A 16,907-nucleotide genomic window follows, 5' to 3' on the forward strand; every position below is an offset into this window, starting at 1 on the left:
TGAAATTCAGCAACATGGGAGAAACAGTTACCACTTTAAAAGTAAAAAAAGGTTTCTAGTTCTCATGGCAAAAAAAAAGTGGAAAGGGCTCTTCCCTCTCTTATTTATTGATTCCATTTGTATCTTTCGTCCTGGAACCTGAGATGGCGATTTCTGAGCATTCTCCCTTTCAGACACTGAACAGGTCCAGAGCAGCTTAGTTTCAGCAAAGTTGCTGCATCTTGTGCCTTGCAACCGTACCCTTGAAAGTGTATGAAAACCTGAATAAGCGGTGTGTGGCCCCATCTTTCAGCAGGAATGGCACCGGGTGACCTTGGGGGTTCTCTCTGGCTCTGGAACTCCTTTTGGGGGTGCCTTGTAGTTCTGCTTGACTTCAGCCCCCTTTCTCCACTGATGCATTGGGGGCACAATGAAGGGAGCCCACAGGATTATTCTCCCCACAGATGTGGATGAGTGCTCCGAGGAGGCCGTCTGCAAGCACGGGTGGTGTGAGAACGTGGCTGGTTCCTTCCGCTGCACCTGCGGGGATGGTTTTGTTCCTGCGCCAGATTCCCGCAGTTGTCTTGGTAACTACCTTCCCTTGGTTTGCAGAGGGGGAAGGAGGAGACCTGTGTGGTCTGACATGCGTGCCTTCACAGCAGCCCAGCTGCTGGCAAGGGGGAGCGCACAGATGGGGAGCAGGCAGTAGTAGGAATAGGAGTCTTGACCCATGTCCACACAATCGAAGCACCACTATTCTTGGAGAGAGTGACCCAGGAGTTGTGTGTGCTGATCTGGAATGTGTCCTAGATGCTTAGCGTAACAAAGCTCCGAGGCAAAACATATTAAGATGCACTTTTCTGAACATGTGCAGAGCACCTGTCTCATGCAGTGCCTGTGCCATGTTGACTGCCAGCTGCTTTTTCTTTTAGAAAATAGACACTTGGTCCTTTTCACTATACATGAAGAAGAAAAAACGTTGTTTAGGCCAGCCGCGTGCTAGCTAGGTACTTTATAGGACGGAACACAGATGATGACGTCTCTGCCCAGAAAGGGGCTTCTCAGTCTTGCCTTTCTCCTCTACAGATATCAACGAGTGTGAAAACGGGTCTCTGTGTGCCAACGGGGTCTGTGTGAACACACTGGGATCTTTCAAATGCCAGTGCCCAGTGGGTTTCCAGGCTGTGAAGGAAGGGCCTCGTTGTGAAGGTGAGAACAGGGTGTGCTCTGTGAGGATCATTCTCTGTATTGGCTTGAGGTGGGGAGAGAAGGGCTCTTATAAGCTTCATTTCAGCCAGCTTCAGAAACAGGATTTGAATTCCAGGAATTCTCTGTGAGTGCCTCTGAGCACGTGCAGAGCGTTGCTGCTTCCTCATCTCCCTGAGGACTGCATATGACAAGTGCATGGGACGCAGCACTTCTCTTGAAAAATTAACTGTGGGATGTGTGAACATGGGGGAAATTACCCTTGACTTGGGCACCCGCAGCAGAGATGCTGGGTGGGATAGGCGTCTGTTGGTGTTTCTTGCCTTTATATTCTGGGTTAGGAGCCAAAATATCTATTCACTCTCCCCCCTAACCCTCCCCCCCGAGCACAAGAAACTGTGATGAAGTTGAAAGTGATCAGCCTCCATACATATAATTGGATTGAGACAAGGCCTTCAGACCACCAGCAGTCCAAGCAGTACCTCTGTACTTTAGAAATGCACCCCTCATTGCTCTCCACCCTTGGTCAGTGCAGATGTGAATGAGTGTGACTTCCCAGCTGCCTGCGTGGGGGGCGAGTGCCTGAACACCGTGGGCTCCTACCAGTGCCTGTGCCGACCAGGCTACCAGTTGGAAAGTGGCAGGAAGTGCCAAGGTATGTGGCCCTTTCCTCACTACTGCACTGCAGCAGGGTGGTAATCCAGCCATGATGGGGTGGGTAGGGTGGGGAAGACTGCCTGCTTGCTCAGACAACATGGTCGTCTTTGAAAACTGTGAGTAGAAGCTCCTCCGTGAACAGGAGGGCATCCTGCCTGCGAAAAGACTGCTCTCACACACATTTAGGGCCAGTTCTCTGCCCAGATCACCCAAGCAGCTGCTTAGCATGGCACAGGGCTTAGCTTGCTCCCTAGGAACATGGGCATTGCCTCCTGGAACCACATTGCCACTGGCTGAGCCCAAACGAAACCCATGCTGCTGTCAACAATAATGGGGCTTGTCTTGTCTCAGTATATCCTCTGCCTAATGCCAGCATTCAGACCTACATCATGGCCAGACCCCACTGGCACTAACAACAACAACAACATTCGATGTATATACCGCCCTTCAGGATGACTTAACACCCACTCAGAGCGGTTTACAAAATATGGCGTTACTACCCCCACAACAAAACACCCTATGAGATGGGTAGGGCTGAGAGAGCTAGAAGCTGTGACTGACCCAAGGTCACCCAGCTGGCTTCAAGTGGAGGAGTGAGAAATCAAACCTGGTTTTCCAGATTGGATTCCCGCGCTCTTAGCCACTACACCAAACTGGCTTTCAGGGGAGGGCCCAGCTTGCAACTTCCAGTGATGTGGAAGGAGGGAGAGGTGTATCTGGCTGTGGCTACAAAATACCTTGGACTGTATTTGCTTGCACCTTCTAATCAGGGCTGAATCCACATTACCTCTGCACGTCCCGGTGTTGCACTAAATGTTTGCTAAACACCCAGAAGTACAGCGTCTTTTTAGCGCGATTCAGAAATCGCGCTTGAAAGACACTATACTTCCGGGTGTTTAGCGAACATTTAGTGCAACACTGGGACGCGCGGAGATAATGTGGATTCAGCCCTGGTCTGCAGGCAGTGTGGGGTACATAGACGGGCTCCAAGAGGTGAGATTGATGTGGCTGGAGCAGGGAGAGGTGCCTTTGCCTGTGGCACAGACCAGTGAGCTAGTGTGGCCTTGCCTCCTTCAGATGTCGATGAGTGTGCCAAAGACCCTGACCTCTGCCAGCCACATGGAGCCTGTGAGAACACTGATGGCTCCTTCGTATGTGTGTGCGATGAGGGATATGCATCCTCAGAAGACCAGCAGAGTTGCGAGGGTGAGTGTGGCTGTAGGCAGGGAGAGCCGATGTGGCGTCCTGTGTTCTCGAGAGAGTGGTGTTCCTGGTATTTTCAGCATGGGAGAGTGACCCTCTCTGTCTTTCTTCCCAGAGCTGCCCCACAACAAAAAGGAGTGCTACCTGAACTTCGATGACACTGTCTTCTGCGACAGCGTCCTCGCCACTAACATCACCCGCCAAGAATGCTGTTGTTCTCTTGGGGCCGGCTGGGGGGACCACTGTGAAATTTACCCTTGCCCTGTTCTCAATTCTGGTATGGGGGCTAATTGGACTAGGGGGTAGAGGTGGGAGGGGGGAACTGTTGGGGACTGGGAGACGCAGGAGGGTGTGTGGTTCCATAACATCTCTTCTCTCTTCACCTCTAGTGGAATTCCATACTCTCTGCCCAGATGGCAAAGGCTTCATTCTGGATGATACCACCCTTAACTATGGCATCCCAGCACACCGTGGTGAGTCTTCTGAGACACAGCAGCCACTGGCTTTCAGTGCCCCACCTTGCCTGCAAGAAAGGGTTTGCAGTAACCCCAATTTTTTTCTGTAAGTGTGCCCTACTCTGAGGCAAGTACCTTGGACAGACTTATCCCCCACTCTCAGCCCACCAAACTGGAGCTGTGTCACAGACTTATTAAACAAGGGAGTCCTTCGGAGCATGTGCAAAGTGTCTCACCCTTGCATAATCAGCCCTCGTACACATTTCTGGGATTGTAGGAAGTTCTTTCATGGCAGTCAGTGTGGCTTATCCTTGGAGTTTTGAGACCATATAAACTGGAACGGCATTGTTTGTAAACTCGGGATAGTGGCAAAAGCCACCTCTTTCTCTGGCATGGGGTACAGAGAGGTAGACTGCCTCAGAACCTAGAGGTTCTATTTAGCTGTTGTGCCCTATTAATAACTGCCAATTTTTCTGTCTTTTCTTAAAAGCTTAGAGGCACTTCTCCATCTATCGTAGTGTAGTACATATGTTAATTGTGAAGAATTGTTTATAGAAACAATACATTCATCATTGTACTGTCGACAGGTGTATGGTGTGGCCTGACAGCCTCCTCTCTTTGTTACAGACATAGATGAGTGTGCCCTCTTTGGGCAGGAAATCTGCAAGGAAGGGAAGTGTGTCAACACGCAGCCCGGTTATGAATGCTACTGCAAGCAAGGCTTCTACTATGACGGCAACCTCTTGGAGTGTGTTGGTAGGAAGGGGGGAAGGGAACATGCGCACCTTGGTGTGGCAGTGCAGCTCCTAAGATCAAGAAACTGCAGAGTGAGGTCTCTTGTCCCTATGTGGGACGATCTTTGAGTGCTGCCTTTGTGGGTAAGGATGTTCCTGTGCATGTGAAAGCCACAAGATTTGAATTCCACACTTCTCTCTCTCTCCTAGATGTGGATGAATGTTTGGACGAGTCGAATTGCATGAATGGGCGCTGTGAGAATACTCGAGGGGGTTTCCGCTGTGCCTGTCCACTCTCTACCATCTATGATCCTGCCCAGAAGAAATGCATTAGTGCCAGTGAAATTGGTGAGTGGTATGTGCTCTTGAAAAGCAGTTCTTGGCTTGCCTCGATATCATTCCTACCTCCTGGGTTGAAGAACAAGCTGTGGATTCCATTTTGTTTACCCAAAGAGGGCCCAGACAGCTGGAGGTTTTCAGATTTTCTCTGTTGTCATGGCTGCCTCATGAAATAAACCAGATGTTGCTGCTAAGGTACATGGAACATTCAACAGAGCCTCAAACCCTAAAATGAGAAATAGCATTAGCAGAGGAGGGGAGAATACAAGGAAAGTGACAGCATAGTCTCAATGTTAAAGGGCAAACCAGGCTCAGGGTGAGCTTAAGTGAAATTATTTGTGTACAAAATAAATGGAAAAATCAAATCTTTTTACCTTCCTGGTATCCATCCCAAAGTTTAGGCCTCACTTGTTGTCAGGAGCATAAGGGTAATGGTTAGACTGTTGAATTAGGGTGTGAGAAAGTCAAGTTTGAATCCCACTCTGTTTGCTGGGTGATCTTGAGCCAGTCAGTCAGCTTAACCTACCTCACAGGGTTGTTGTGAGCATAAAATGGTGGAGAGGAGAATGATTTAAGCTGCTTTGGGTCCCCACTGGGGAGAAAGGCAGGGTATAAAGGAAGTAAATGTAATTATATGAGTGAGCCTAGGCCTCTTGCTCCTACAATCTCTTATTTTCCCAGACTTAACCTGGTAACAGCCCCAAGAAGGGCCGGGCCTGTTATCCCTAAATGCTCCTGTCATAAGTTTCAGCATGGTTTGGGGCCACTACAGTCCCAGATAGTGTTGCCAGCTCCAGGATGAGGAATTCCTGGAGATTTTGGAGGTGAAGCTTGGAGAGGGCAGAGTTTGGGGAAGGGACAGACCTCAGCAGGGTATAATGCCATAGTGGTGGTCCTCCAAAGCAGCCATTTTCTCCAGGGGAACTGACCTCTATGGCCTGGAGATCAGTTGTAATTCCGGGAGATTTCCAGTCACCACCTGGAGGCTGGCAACTCTAGTCCCAGTGGACTATTGTTTTCATAATTCCTAGCGGCTTTGATGCCACTGCATTAGGCAGCGTTGCGGCCTAACAGAGTCCCTGAAGCCTGACTTTCTTACTGCCACTGCCTAGGGTTGCCAGGTCCAGGATGGGGAAGTCCTGGAGATTTTGTGGGTGGAGTCTAGAGAGGGTGGGGTTTGGGGAGGGGAGAGGCCTCAGTGGGGTATAATGCCATAGATTTCACCCTCTAAAGTAGCCATTTTCTCCAGTGGAAATGATCTCTGTTGCTTGGAGACCAATTGTAATTCTGGGATATCTCCAGCAACTACCTGGAGGCTGGCAACCCCACCACTGCCAGATGTGTTTGGCAGGATATATTGCGGGGGAGAAGCTAGGTGCATTTCAGGCCTGAAAAAAACGGGCTTGGGAGGTCCTTCTAATTCGTGGCTTTTCTTGTCCCCCAAGAATAAGTTTCACTCCTCTTACTACTTAACAGTGTTGGACAGAACTGAGGTGACCCAAATTCAAATCTCCACTCAGCCTCAAAGTCTACTATGATCTTGGTCTAATCATCATGGGATGTATGGATTCTTCTCTGTATAGAATACAAACAATAGAGAGAAATAAAATTTAATTGGCTTACGGGAAAACAAAGTACCTCAATTGGTTGTAGAGTTGCCAGCCTCCAGAAGCAGCCTGGAGAGATCCCAGGCTTAGAACTGATCTCCAGGCTAAAGATATCAGTTCCTGTGGAGAAAATAGCTGCTTTGGGGGTGGAGTTGATGGTATTATGCCCCATAGAGGTCCCTGCCCACCCCAAACCCTGCCCTCCCAGGATCCACCTCCAGGGATTTCCTATGTGGTTGCTTAGTGAAGCTGCAAATTGGTTTGAGGCTGCTTTTCTTCTGGAGGGAATCATAAATGTTTATTTACTTTATTTATAGTTTCCCTTTCTTTCTGAGAGTCATTACAGAATTAGAAAATGATGAATTAAAAACAGTATAAGACATACCATGAGCAATGCAAAAACTGGGTTACGAGAATTAGAAGACAATTGCAGTAAGCAATTCCAAAACTGATGATGCAAACCCCAATGATGTTTAAGACAGTCTGTACTGAGGATCTGATAAAATGCAGATTTATTTAAGCATCTGCCTTTTCAGTAATCAGTCAGCAAAACCATTCTTTAACACACATGCAGGCATCAATATTTCAATTGTTTGTTGTTCCTGTTGTCTTCTGTAGTGAACACTTTGGTAAGAGAACATTACTTGCCTGCTGTTGAAACTATGAAATCCCATGAAATGAACTGTGTCTGGAAATGTATTTAGCTTGGTTTTATGCATCAGGCCTTAAAGATCAAGGAGACATTAAAACATCAAGACAGGGACAACCCTTCTAATGGGGGGGGGGGATGTCTGTGTGTTGTGAAAAGGACACACGTGAACAGCCTGCTCTCCTGTTCTTGCTATTAGATGTGGATGAATGCCAGGATCCTGGGGTGTGCAAACTGGGGCGCTGTACCAACACTGTGGGGTCTTTTTCCTGTGACTGCCACCTGCCCTGGACTTTGGACCCCAGTGGCAAGGAATGCCAGCTCCCTGAAACACAGGCAGGTAAGTCCTAGAACTCTAGCCTGGTGGATTCTGGGTTTGTGTGCTGAGGAAGGGCTTGTGACTGAAAGCTTGTATAACATTATGGCTAAAGTCCAAACATTTCCTTTTTTAAAGAAAAGGATCTGGGTTCCTCACAGCAACTGCGGGGAATGGCAATTCAAAAATAAAATGAAGCACATTTAGGCTTGCAGTGATGGCATTCTGAGCCCAAATGGGCGCTGCTTTGGTTTTGAATAGCCATTCCTTCCAGCTGCCTGGACCAACTCTTTTAAAAAGCGAATGTCTCGTTTGGCCCAGAGAGACTGAGTTTTGAATTAGAAAGAGACTGGTTCAAAGTTTACTTCTACCTTGAACCTGCAAAATGGCTTTAGTCACACCAGGCTTTCTTTACCTTTGCAATATGGGGGCCATACTTCCTACCTAACAGGATTGTTGTAGGGATCTACATAAAGCATTTTGAATGCTAAGAAGAACTATGCAATCCCTCAGTGCTCTTAAGCCGGCTGTTCTCTTTCCCTCCATTTTCATCACCCTACAGACAAGGTGACTGACCGTCGTGATGTCTGCTGGCAGCTCCGTGGTGAAGATGGGATGTGTTCATCTCCATTCAACGGTCACCAGCTCAGCTATGAGGAATGCTGCTGCCAGTATGGGAAAGGATGGGGCTACCAGTGCCACCCTTGTCCCCCACGAGGCCCAGGTAACCATGGATGCTGTGGAAGTGGGATGGAAGGAGGAGCCATAGAACATGGTAGACTAGAGGAAGGGGAAAGAGCGCTTCTTAGCATATACAGATTGCCTCTCTCTCTTGCCAGTGGAGGAGAGTGCCCTCAAGTCATAGCTGACTTATGGAAACCCCTGGTGAGGTTTTCATGGCAGCAGACTAACAGAGGTGGTTTGCCATTGCCTGCCTTTGCAACCCTGGTCTTCATTGGAGGTCTCCCATCCAATTACTAACCAAGGCTGATCCTGCTTAGCTTCTGAGATCTGAGGCTCACCTGGGCTGCCCAGGTCAGAGCTTCTCTCTACCCACATACCTGCAATTACAAGGGAGGGCTTCCAAAGGGTAGAGTGATGAGTCTCAATATTAAAACCAGTATTGGACAGAACTGAGATGTGGAATCCATTGCCAAGGCCTGGGTGAGTCCTGGAAATGAGTGAAAGGATTAGTGTAGAGTGAAAGGATTAGTGCTTGGGGCTCATCCCTGGAATGTGTGATGTGACTGATGAAGACAGTGTTGTCTTTGCACGTGCCTTTTCTCTCCCCATTGAGAAGAAACCTCTCAGACATGTGGTATAGGGCAGGGGGGGGGAGGCTTCCTGGCACAACTGGGCCTTAGAACAAAATTTATAAAGCAAGGAAGATGTGGCTTTTTATGTCTTGTCTTGCCTTAGGCCTGAACTGCCAATCCACTCCAAGTGAGAGCAACTCATTCTGGGACTTCAGTGCTTTGTTCAGTAAGGTGCATAAAGGTGAGAGTTGCGTGGGAGGCAGAGGTAGGGAGGCAGCAGAGGTCTGTTTAAATAGGTAACCTAGTATAATTGTGGGGGTGGGGGGCAGGGATTGCAGTTGGGTAGAAGCATGTGTAAAAGGGGCATTTTTATGGGACCCTGAAGCTTATAGGGCTCCTCCCTTGCTATGAGGGGGCTCTTTTTCTGTCTTTTAACTTTGCATGTGTGTGGATGTGTGGGGGAAGAGGCAGGCTGCTTCTACACTTTAAAGATTCTCCGTAATGGATGAATTTGCTTGTCTTCATCCTGCCCCACATCTGCCCATTGTTTGTAAAATACTGTGTAGCTTAAACTTCCCATTCTATGAATGCCCTTTTCTGGCTGAGAAAATTGACCATTTGGTGAATTTTATTTATTTATTTTAATTTATTTATTATTCGACTTCTAGTCCGCCCTCCCTGCCAGGCGGGCTCAGGGCGGATCACATCATTTAAAATAAAATAAAACATGATTTTGTACAATTTTACATAAAAACATTAAAAACACTGTAACAATCTAAAACTAGTTTTTCAACAGTACTAATATAATTTCCAAGGTGGCAGCCTATTTAGAAATAGGCCTCCTTCCTCTCCCCTCCAGCATCCCTGAATATCTATTTATCCTTCAGCTTCCATCCTTCTGTGCTCTGTTTTCTGTTGGTTTGGGGAAAAGGCACAGTTAGGATATGTGAGCGATTGGTTTAAAAAAAACAACAGGGCTGAATCCACACTCACCTATTTTCCGTTTTTCAAATGCAAAGATTACGTTGGTTTCTATCCCGCAATTTTCAATCCACCATTCATATTCATGGCCAAATTGCGTATGCCTCGCACGACCCGGTGTTCACATGTTTGAAAGAAATCACGCCATAGTGGGTGGGGCTTAGCCCACCCACACCAACCCCACCCCCCTTTTTGGGTTTTTTTTAGATTTCCGCTATATCGAAATTGCTATGTTTTGAAACATCAATGTGCAATAGGAAGGGCAATACTGTGTGGTAACCAGAATACACACAAAAAAGGAACCAACCCACAGTAATAAGGTCTACAGACCCATACAAGAATTATACAGTCACACAAGTGTAACAAAATAAGCCAAACACTTTATATCTCTCTCTCCAAGTTCAGGCTGCTGGGCCATTTCCACATGGCTTACCTGAAGCTGCGCCATGCCGCAACGTTGGGGATCGTGCCAGGGAAAACGCGAAATATCAAATGTTGTAGAAGGTATTCCTTTTTTCTTGTCTGCATGCGCTCAACAGGGCGCCAGCTGAACTCCTGTTTCGTAATCTCTTTTTCAAGAGCGCAATTCCATATGGAATTGGAGGAGAGAATGTAACTTTGCAGAACTGCACAACCACCAATTGCACTGCGCTCTTGAAAAAGAGATTACGAAACAGGAGTTCAGCTTGTGCCCTGTTGAGTGCATGGTGGTCTGTTATCTTCCCTGAGGGTTGGACGGCTCAGCTGCAGTTTCTCCCGGTGGGGAATTGGTCTCAGGAACATTATCGTCATAGACCACTGCAGACAAGAAAAAAAGGAATACCTTCTACAACATTTGAAAGTTACTTTTGGGACGTTACACCCTGTTAGGGGAGGACTTTTGGTTTGTGCATTCTTTATAGTGCTTACTTAATAGCTGTGAACAGCAGCCTGAACTTGGAGAGAGAGATATAAAGTGTTTGGCTTATTTTGTTACATTTATGTGACTGTATAATTATTGTATGGGTCTGTAGACCTTATTACTGTGTGTTGGTTCCTTTTTTGTATGTTTTGAAACATCAGCAAATAGAAATTTCGCGTGCCAATTTTTCTTTGTGTTCATTGGTTTATATCTCTGGTGGGCAATTTAAAAATGATCTAAAAAGGAAGCACTTAAGAAAGATCGTTTTGTTGGGCGAAGTGGCTGCTAAGAATCAGGATTTACCCAAGTTAAAACATCACTTTCCCGATATTTCTATATTCTCTTAGTTCCAAACCAAAAAAAAAAAGACGTAGAAGCGGCCATGGAGTCCTAGGCGTTTGTGGCGCCAATAAGTGTTCCCTCGCATTCAGTACGGTTTTCCTTTTTTGTACAGTGGAACTGAAGTGGGGGTGGTGAGAGGGGGCGGGCGTTTGAAAACTGCTTCTAAGCATTCACATCCACCATGAAAACTGCAGAAAATAACCGAAAACAAGCGTTGAAACCACAACGAAGGAAACACATAAGACTTGCGAGATTGAGTTGAGGGAGTGTGAACAGCACTGAGAATTGCGCTGAACAAGCGGAAAAATGGCGGGGGGAAAGTGTGGATTCAGCCCAGGTTTCCTCTATCACTTGCTCATCTTAGTCTGTGAATCTGAAGGCAGATAGAGTGCTCTTTGCACTGCTTCCACACACAGTTGTTGCTTCCCTGCCCCCCCCATCACACATTGAATTTAACTTTTGGCTTCTGCACAATGTTGCTGTGTTTCTGCCAACTTTCCATGTTTTCCTTTCCTGGAACCTCCTTTGGTTGATTTTTACTGAAAGCAACTTTGGGGAAAGTGCGGAAGGAAAAGTGTGGATTTCTGGACTTCCTTGCCCACAACCAACACAATTTTCCCTCCAGCCTGCTACTCCCCTCAATCCCTAACAGGCTTTTTGCTGTTTTTTTTTTCAAAATTGGAAGTAGTTTAAAATTATAGCAGTATCCTGATTAACGATAATTTATACACACACTAAAAAGCAAAAAGCTCATTGGAGGGGGGGGGGGTGGCAGCAGGCAGGACAGGGAGCGTGGAGTAAATCTCTGGTCGAGGCTCCGTTGCCCCTGCAAATGCAGAGGAAAATGGGGACGGGGGAGTCACCACTGCGTGGAAGCCTCCTGGCTCCTCCCAGTCTATTGTTTGCCTTCATTCAGAGTAGGGGCAACAAATCAATACCCGGGAGGCCATAATAAGGAGATTCTTCAGCTTTGACTTTCACCAGGCCCCATTTTGAGGAGTTCTGCCTCTTGGGGAGATGGACACTTTAAGGTCGCAGCTTGCACCCCGGACACTAAACTGTTCCTCTCCTGTCTTGTCCCAGATGCCGACAGCTCAGAGGAGGATTCGGATGAATGCCGCTGCGTTAATGGCCGCTGTGTCCGCACCCAGCAAGGCTTGGTCTGTGAGTGTCCCTTGGGCTTCCAGCTGGACACCACCCACACCCGTTGCCTGGGTAAGAAGGAGGGGGCTTTGCTTTCCCAGCATGCTCTGAGACAGCACTCTTGGTCAGGTCAAACACTGACTGGATGTCACAGTGCCTCTAAGTACAATGATGGAAGGATTTGCCACAGTGAGCAACACTGGAAGTTCCCCCATCCTCTTTTGTGTTTTCTCCTTCCTTGGATTCTATAGCCCTCCTTATTGCAGAAGAACTCTTAAAAACGTCTCCTCCTTTCTCCTTTTCTTCCTATCTCACTCTCTCTTCTTTCTTACTGAAGAATTGTCCCAAAGGCTTCCAAGACTCAGATTTCAAAAACATGAAATAAATCAGTCAAGAAATACATGCCGCTCTGATTCGTTTGCGTACTCCTGATTACAAAACTTTGGATGTTCTTTCAGATATTGATGAGTGCCGGGAACTGAACCAGCGGGGGCTTTTGTGCAAGACAGAACGCTGCGTGAACACCAGCGGCTCCTATCGCTGCACCTGCAAATCTGGTTACGTGCGTTCCCGATCTCATGGGATCTGCATCCCCCAGCGGCAGCAGTAGCCTGGGGCGCTTGCCTCAGACAACCTCCTTGCACTGGGCTGGCCACGGTGGGCTTCCTCGGACTGATCACAGCTAGAGACAGAAGACTGGACCAGCAAGGCAATTCTGAGGATCTTAAGGACTATTTTTTTTTCTACCGGCTACAATGAAGGGGCATTTGATGACGTTGTTATAGACTCCCCACCTACCCCCATTTCAACTCCCTAACCTGCTGAATATTTATCATTAGGGTTAAAATTGCATTTGGTTTGCACTTGTTTCTGTAGGATCCAGAAATAAAGCTCCTTTTTGTACATAATAGATATTGGTGAGGGGGGAAAAACCCCACCCAGATTTAATCAGTTAATTACTAGAGGGGGGAAGAACATCCTAATAAAATGTTCTGAATCTCATTGTGTTGACAATGAGGAGAGAAGACGGTGGGCGGTGGCTACAATCTGCAAAAGAATTAATGGAGGATTCCCTTGGGGGAATCGGGCACTCCTGTGATGGGCATTTAAATTTAAAATGATGTTTATATGCTGCTAATTGGGGTAATCCCAGGTTCTTGAAGGAAAAGTGAGATACAGAGGTAAATTTTGATAATATTGCTCTCCTCTTTCTAGAAGAGGGGTTTTTTTTCCTCCACTGTTGGGGGATAAGCATCCCAAAGTCTGAGGAAAACCCACAATGGCCACCTAAAGTTGTTTTCACAGCAGTTGGCTCCTCCCTCTCTCTGAAACAGAGTGAAAAGCTATAGAACACGATGGGTGGAGTCATAGGAACATGCTCAGACTTCTGCCTATCCATACCGGTAGGTTCACTGTGAATGTGGAAACTTTGAGCCCAGTGAATGATCTGAGCACATCTGATGCTGTAGCATTAGTAAAGCTAAACATCTAATCAGCAGCCTGGATGGGAAACCACTGGGAAAGCACCATTTCATAGGAGAGGGGTATACTCATAGTAAACATTTTCTAGCAATAAGTAGGGAAATAAACCTCTTGGTTAGACTACACTTCAGGTGCTTCCATATGGAGATTTTGCTCTGGTTTGCTTTGGATGTTTTTTGAGCATCCAAATGATATCATCCCCTAATTGTTCACTATCCAGGTTTTCCCCTCCTTTGTTCTGATCTTTCCCAAACCCTAGGGGGACCCTGTGAGGGTGGAAAGGCAGGGTAAAAAAAAATCTTGTAAATAAATAAACATGGCTTGATAGGATCTTTTGGGAAAGATCTCAGTCAGAGCATATTTGCATGCCACATGGACAGGAAGGTACACGTTTTTGCAAGTCCTGCCCCCATCAGCGCCATTTTCCTTGCTTCATACACTTGCAGCTGCTATTTCTGTGACTCACCCCCCACCCTCAGCCATATACATCCTACTAGAGGACTTCAGGGGCTTTGTTAAAAAGTGGTAATTAACACATCGGGTTCAGCAATATGTCAATTATTGATCACTTACCATTTGTAATTGACATATTACTATGGTTTAAAAACTTTAATTGAGGTCTCGCTGCAGAGTAATGCTATAATATGTCATGTCAATTATAGGGTTTTTTTTAAAGCATGCAGAAATCTCACGGTGGCACAGGAGGGGAAAATGGTGGCCATGCGGGTTGAAAAGAAAGTGCAGGAAACTGTAGTGTAGATGCTCCGTAGCCACTGCAAGTGCCTCAGTATTCTCAGCGGCAGTGAAAACTCGATGGAGAATCACCACCACTGTGTGGAAGAAGCCTTAGGATGTCAGTATCATATGTCTGAGCTTCTCACTGAAGATGGTAACTCCCAGTTTGGACTTGAGGTGCTTTCCACAAAAATGGTACCAAAACTGAAGAGGTTGATTTGCAAATGTTTCTTTATGTAGACATTTTTAATTATGCAACATAATGGTATTTGTATATAACATTATTTCGCCCAAAGCTTACTTGGTCCAATTCTTAATATTAATGACTATCTTTGTACATTATAGCAATTATTTGTTACTGTTTTATTTATAACTTCCGTTGCTTGCCCTTTCTCAAGGTTTTTTTTTGGGATGGGGGGGTTTATTGCTTTGATCCTCACACAGCCCCTATGAGGAAGGTTAGCTTGAGAGACACTGACACCAAAGACTACGCATTGAGCTTCATGGCTGAGCCGCGATTTAAACAAGGAATGTGCAATTGTTCTCCTTTTTATTTCTTTTTGAATGTGTTTATATTCTTCCATTCCTTTTTGGCCATCAGTTTTGTAGAGTCGGTTGTGTTATGTACGTACATTGTACAGTTTTTATAAGCCGTTTATACGTACAATAGATGCCATTAATACATTTAATATACAAATAATTCTGATTTACTAACACAAAAAATAACATTGAAAATGTTGTACTTTTATGGGGGGGATGGGACTGGTGTGATTTTGCATGAGGGAGAAACGAAATCTACATGGTCAAAACAGCAGAGATGAGAAGTTTGAAATGGTCCTTACCTTGGTTCTAGATCTCTCTGGTAAGATGAGACGTCACCTCAAGCAGCAAATGCCAGATGGGATTGAGGGCAGCTGTGTGGGAGACAGACAGACCTGAAGCAGGGGGGAGTTCTGCAGGGCAAAGGCCCACTGAAATGAACAGGAGTTCTTGTTCATTTCTATGAGGCTTTGCTCAAGAGAAATTCTGGTAGACTGAGGGCCATGTTCATTTTTATTTATTTATTTAGACAGTTATACCCTGCTTTACTTCCCAATGGGGACACCAAACGGCTTACATCCTCCATTTCCCCCATTTTCTCCTCACAGCAACAATCTGTGAGGTAGATTAGGCCAAGTTCACGACTACCTAGTAAGTTTTCAAAGCAAGATGGGGATTTGAACCTGGGTCTCCCACATCCTAGTCTGGCTACGTCACAACGGCTCTAAGGTCACCAAAGTGAAAGACGCCTCAGGCCCCAAAAAGTCATCGGCTGGCCTTCAGCCCAACAACGGCTGCTGTAATCGCATGTTCTGGATTTTGGAACGAGGAGGTTTCTCCTGCTTAACAGGTGAAATCTTAATTAGCAACCAAAAATAATTGAGTGAGAAATACAGTGAGTCTCCCATTACCAGACACCTACAAATGATGCTTAATTTGGCTTCCTATACTTATTTAATTCATTTACAGCCCACCTTTCTCACTGAGACTCAAGGCAGATTATAACATGCAGAAAAACAATTCAACCAGACACCCACTAACAATGCAATAGGATTAGGATTACAGATATCAGGAGACAATGCAAACAGAAAACTGTCCAAGGCATGACATACCATGAACAATGCAGAGAGTAGATTATCAAAGCACCTGCCTGGACTGTTCTGCAGTTCTGATCCCCTTGTAAAATTGCCCTCCTGAGCATTTCTGTTTTGCACATTTTGCAGAATGTTGGCAGTGCAGTTAGGCAGTTAGGCAGACGAGTTAGTCTTTTCAGGCTCTGCTTGTGTTTTTAGTGGCAGGGCTCAAGCTTGACAAATGAAGGTGCTCAGAGCCAAGTGCAGAGGGACCATATTCAGTCCCCCCACCCCACATCTGGGATTAGGGGTAAGAGCTCCTAGGCTTTGCACCACGCCACCCCTAAGATATTGGCCAATGCTTGTAAGTTGTGCCTGTGGAGAGTCAACTGTTTCTAACCAGCAACATCTCACTCGATGCCATAGCTTTGCAGTTTATTTGTTTACATTATCTATAGTTCACCTATCCTATTGTTTACTGAATGTCCTTGCCAATGTTTGTGTTGATTTATACTATGTAATCCGCCTTGAGTGTCAGTGAGAAAAGTGTACTATAAAGAATGTAAATAGAAAACATTTTTCTCCAGGCCTGTTGGCAACCCTAGATGGCTAAGACTTGCCTCACCTGTTCAAATGGAAAAGAGAAGTAGGGCTGGGGGTTCCCACTTCCCAGCTACACATTCTTTGCTTAGTAGCATCTGTTAGCATCCAGAGTAGACTACAGTGCCAAACTCCCTGTTGGGTTGTTGAAGGTGACACAGAGAAAGTACAGCTGGTTCACAATGTGGCAAGAATGTCAACTTGAGGTAACTGCAATGAGGATAGCTCTGTTCGTTTATTAATGATTTTGGCATGCCGACCCAATGAGTTTGGCTACCACAGTCTTCACAATCCCCATAGTCCCCATTTGATGCAAATAGGATGATGCGTGTACTTTCTAGCTTTGGTATGGGTAAATGTGTACCCTCAGATCTAAGCTTCCAATCACATGTAGGGAAAATGCATATGTTGCCCTCTTCACACAAAGTAGTGACTATGTTGGGAGAGAATTGTGCATTGCACAATCTCCCTACGCATAATTGGACTGCCAAAATCATAGCAACTAAACAGGACTCCTGTAAATTCTTCTCCGGCTATACCAGCTCCCGTTTGTACCTGGGCATAAGACACAGGTCTGTATTTTTAGCTGTAAAGGTCTCAGCAGTTTGACACCAGAAGAATGCATCTGTCCTGTCTGTGCTCTGAACTCATCCAAAGGGGCAGTATGGTGGGATGCTACAATGCCTGAGATATGACAGATGGGGCCCTA

At 46.1% G+C, this 16,907-nt stretch overlaps 1 protein-coding gene across 1 annotated transcript in view; it reads left to right on the forward strand.

The window, feature by feature from the left end:
• The window catches only part of LTBP3 (latent transforming growth factor beta binding protein 3), a 40,232-nt gene extending 25,521 nt beyond the window's left edge, over positions 1-14,711 (forward strand). The window contains exons 16-28 of the mRNA XM_054990543.1: positions 444-566; positions 1,066-1,188; positions 1,721-1,840; positions 2,920-3,048; positions 3,161-3,322; positions 3,435-3,518; positions 4,128-4,256; positions 4,445-4,582; positions 7,029-7,169; positions 7,708-7,869; positions 8,565-8,642; positions 11,709-11,840; positions 12,227-14,711. Coding sequence (XP_054846518.1) covers positions 444-566; positions 1,066-1,188; positions 1,721-1,840; positions 2,920-3,048; positions 3,161-3,322; positions 3,435-3,518; positions 4,128-4,256; positions 4,445-4,582; positions 7,029-7,169; positions 7,708-7,869; positions 8,565-8,642; positions 11,709-11,840; positions 12,227-12,378 — 1,673 coding nt within the window. The 3' untranslated portion in view covers positions 12,379-14,711. The remainder of the gene's footprint in view (positions 1-443; positions 567-1,065; positions 1,189-1,720; positions 1,841-2,919; positions 3,049-3,160; positions 3,323-3,434; positions 3,519-4,127; positions 4,257-4,444; positions 4,583-7,028; positions 7,170-7,707; positions 7,870-8,564; positions 8,643-11,708; positions 11,841-12,226) is intronic.
• Positions 14,712-16,907: the final 2,196 nt, after the last annotated feature.

Source organism: Eublepharis macularius, chromosome 1 (assembly GCF_028583425.1).
Source record: "Eublepharis macularius isolate TG4126 chromosome 1, MPM_Emac_v1.0, whole genome shotgun sequence".
Classification (NCBI taxonomy): domain Eukaryota; kingdom Metazoa; phylum Chordata; class Lepidosauria; order Squamata; family Eublepharidae; genus Eublepharis; species Eublepharis macularius.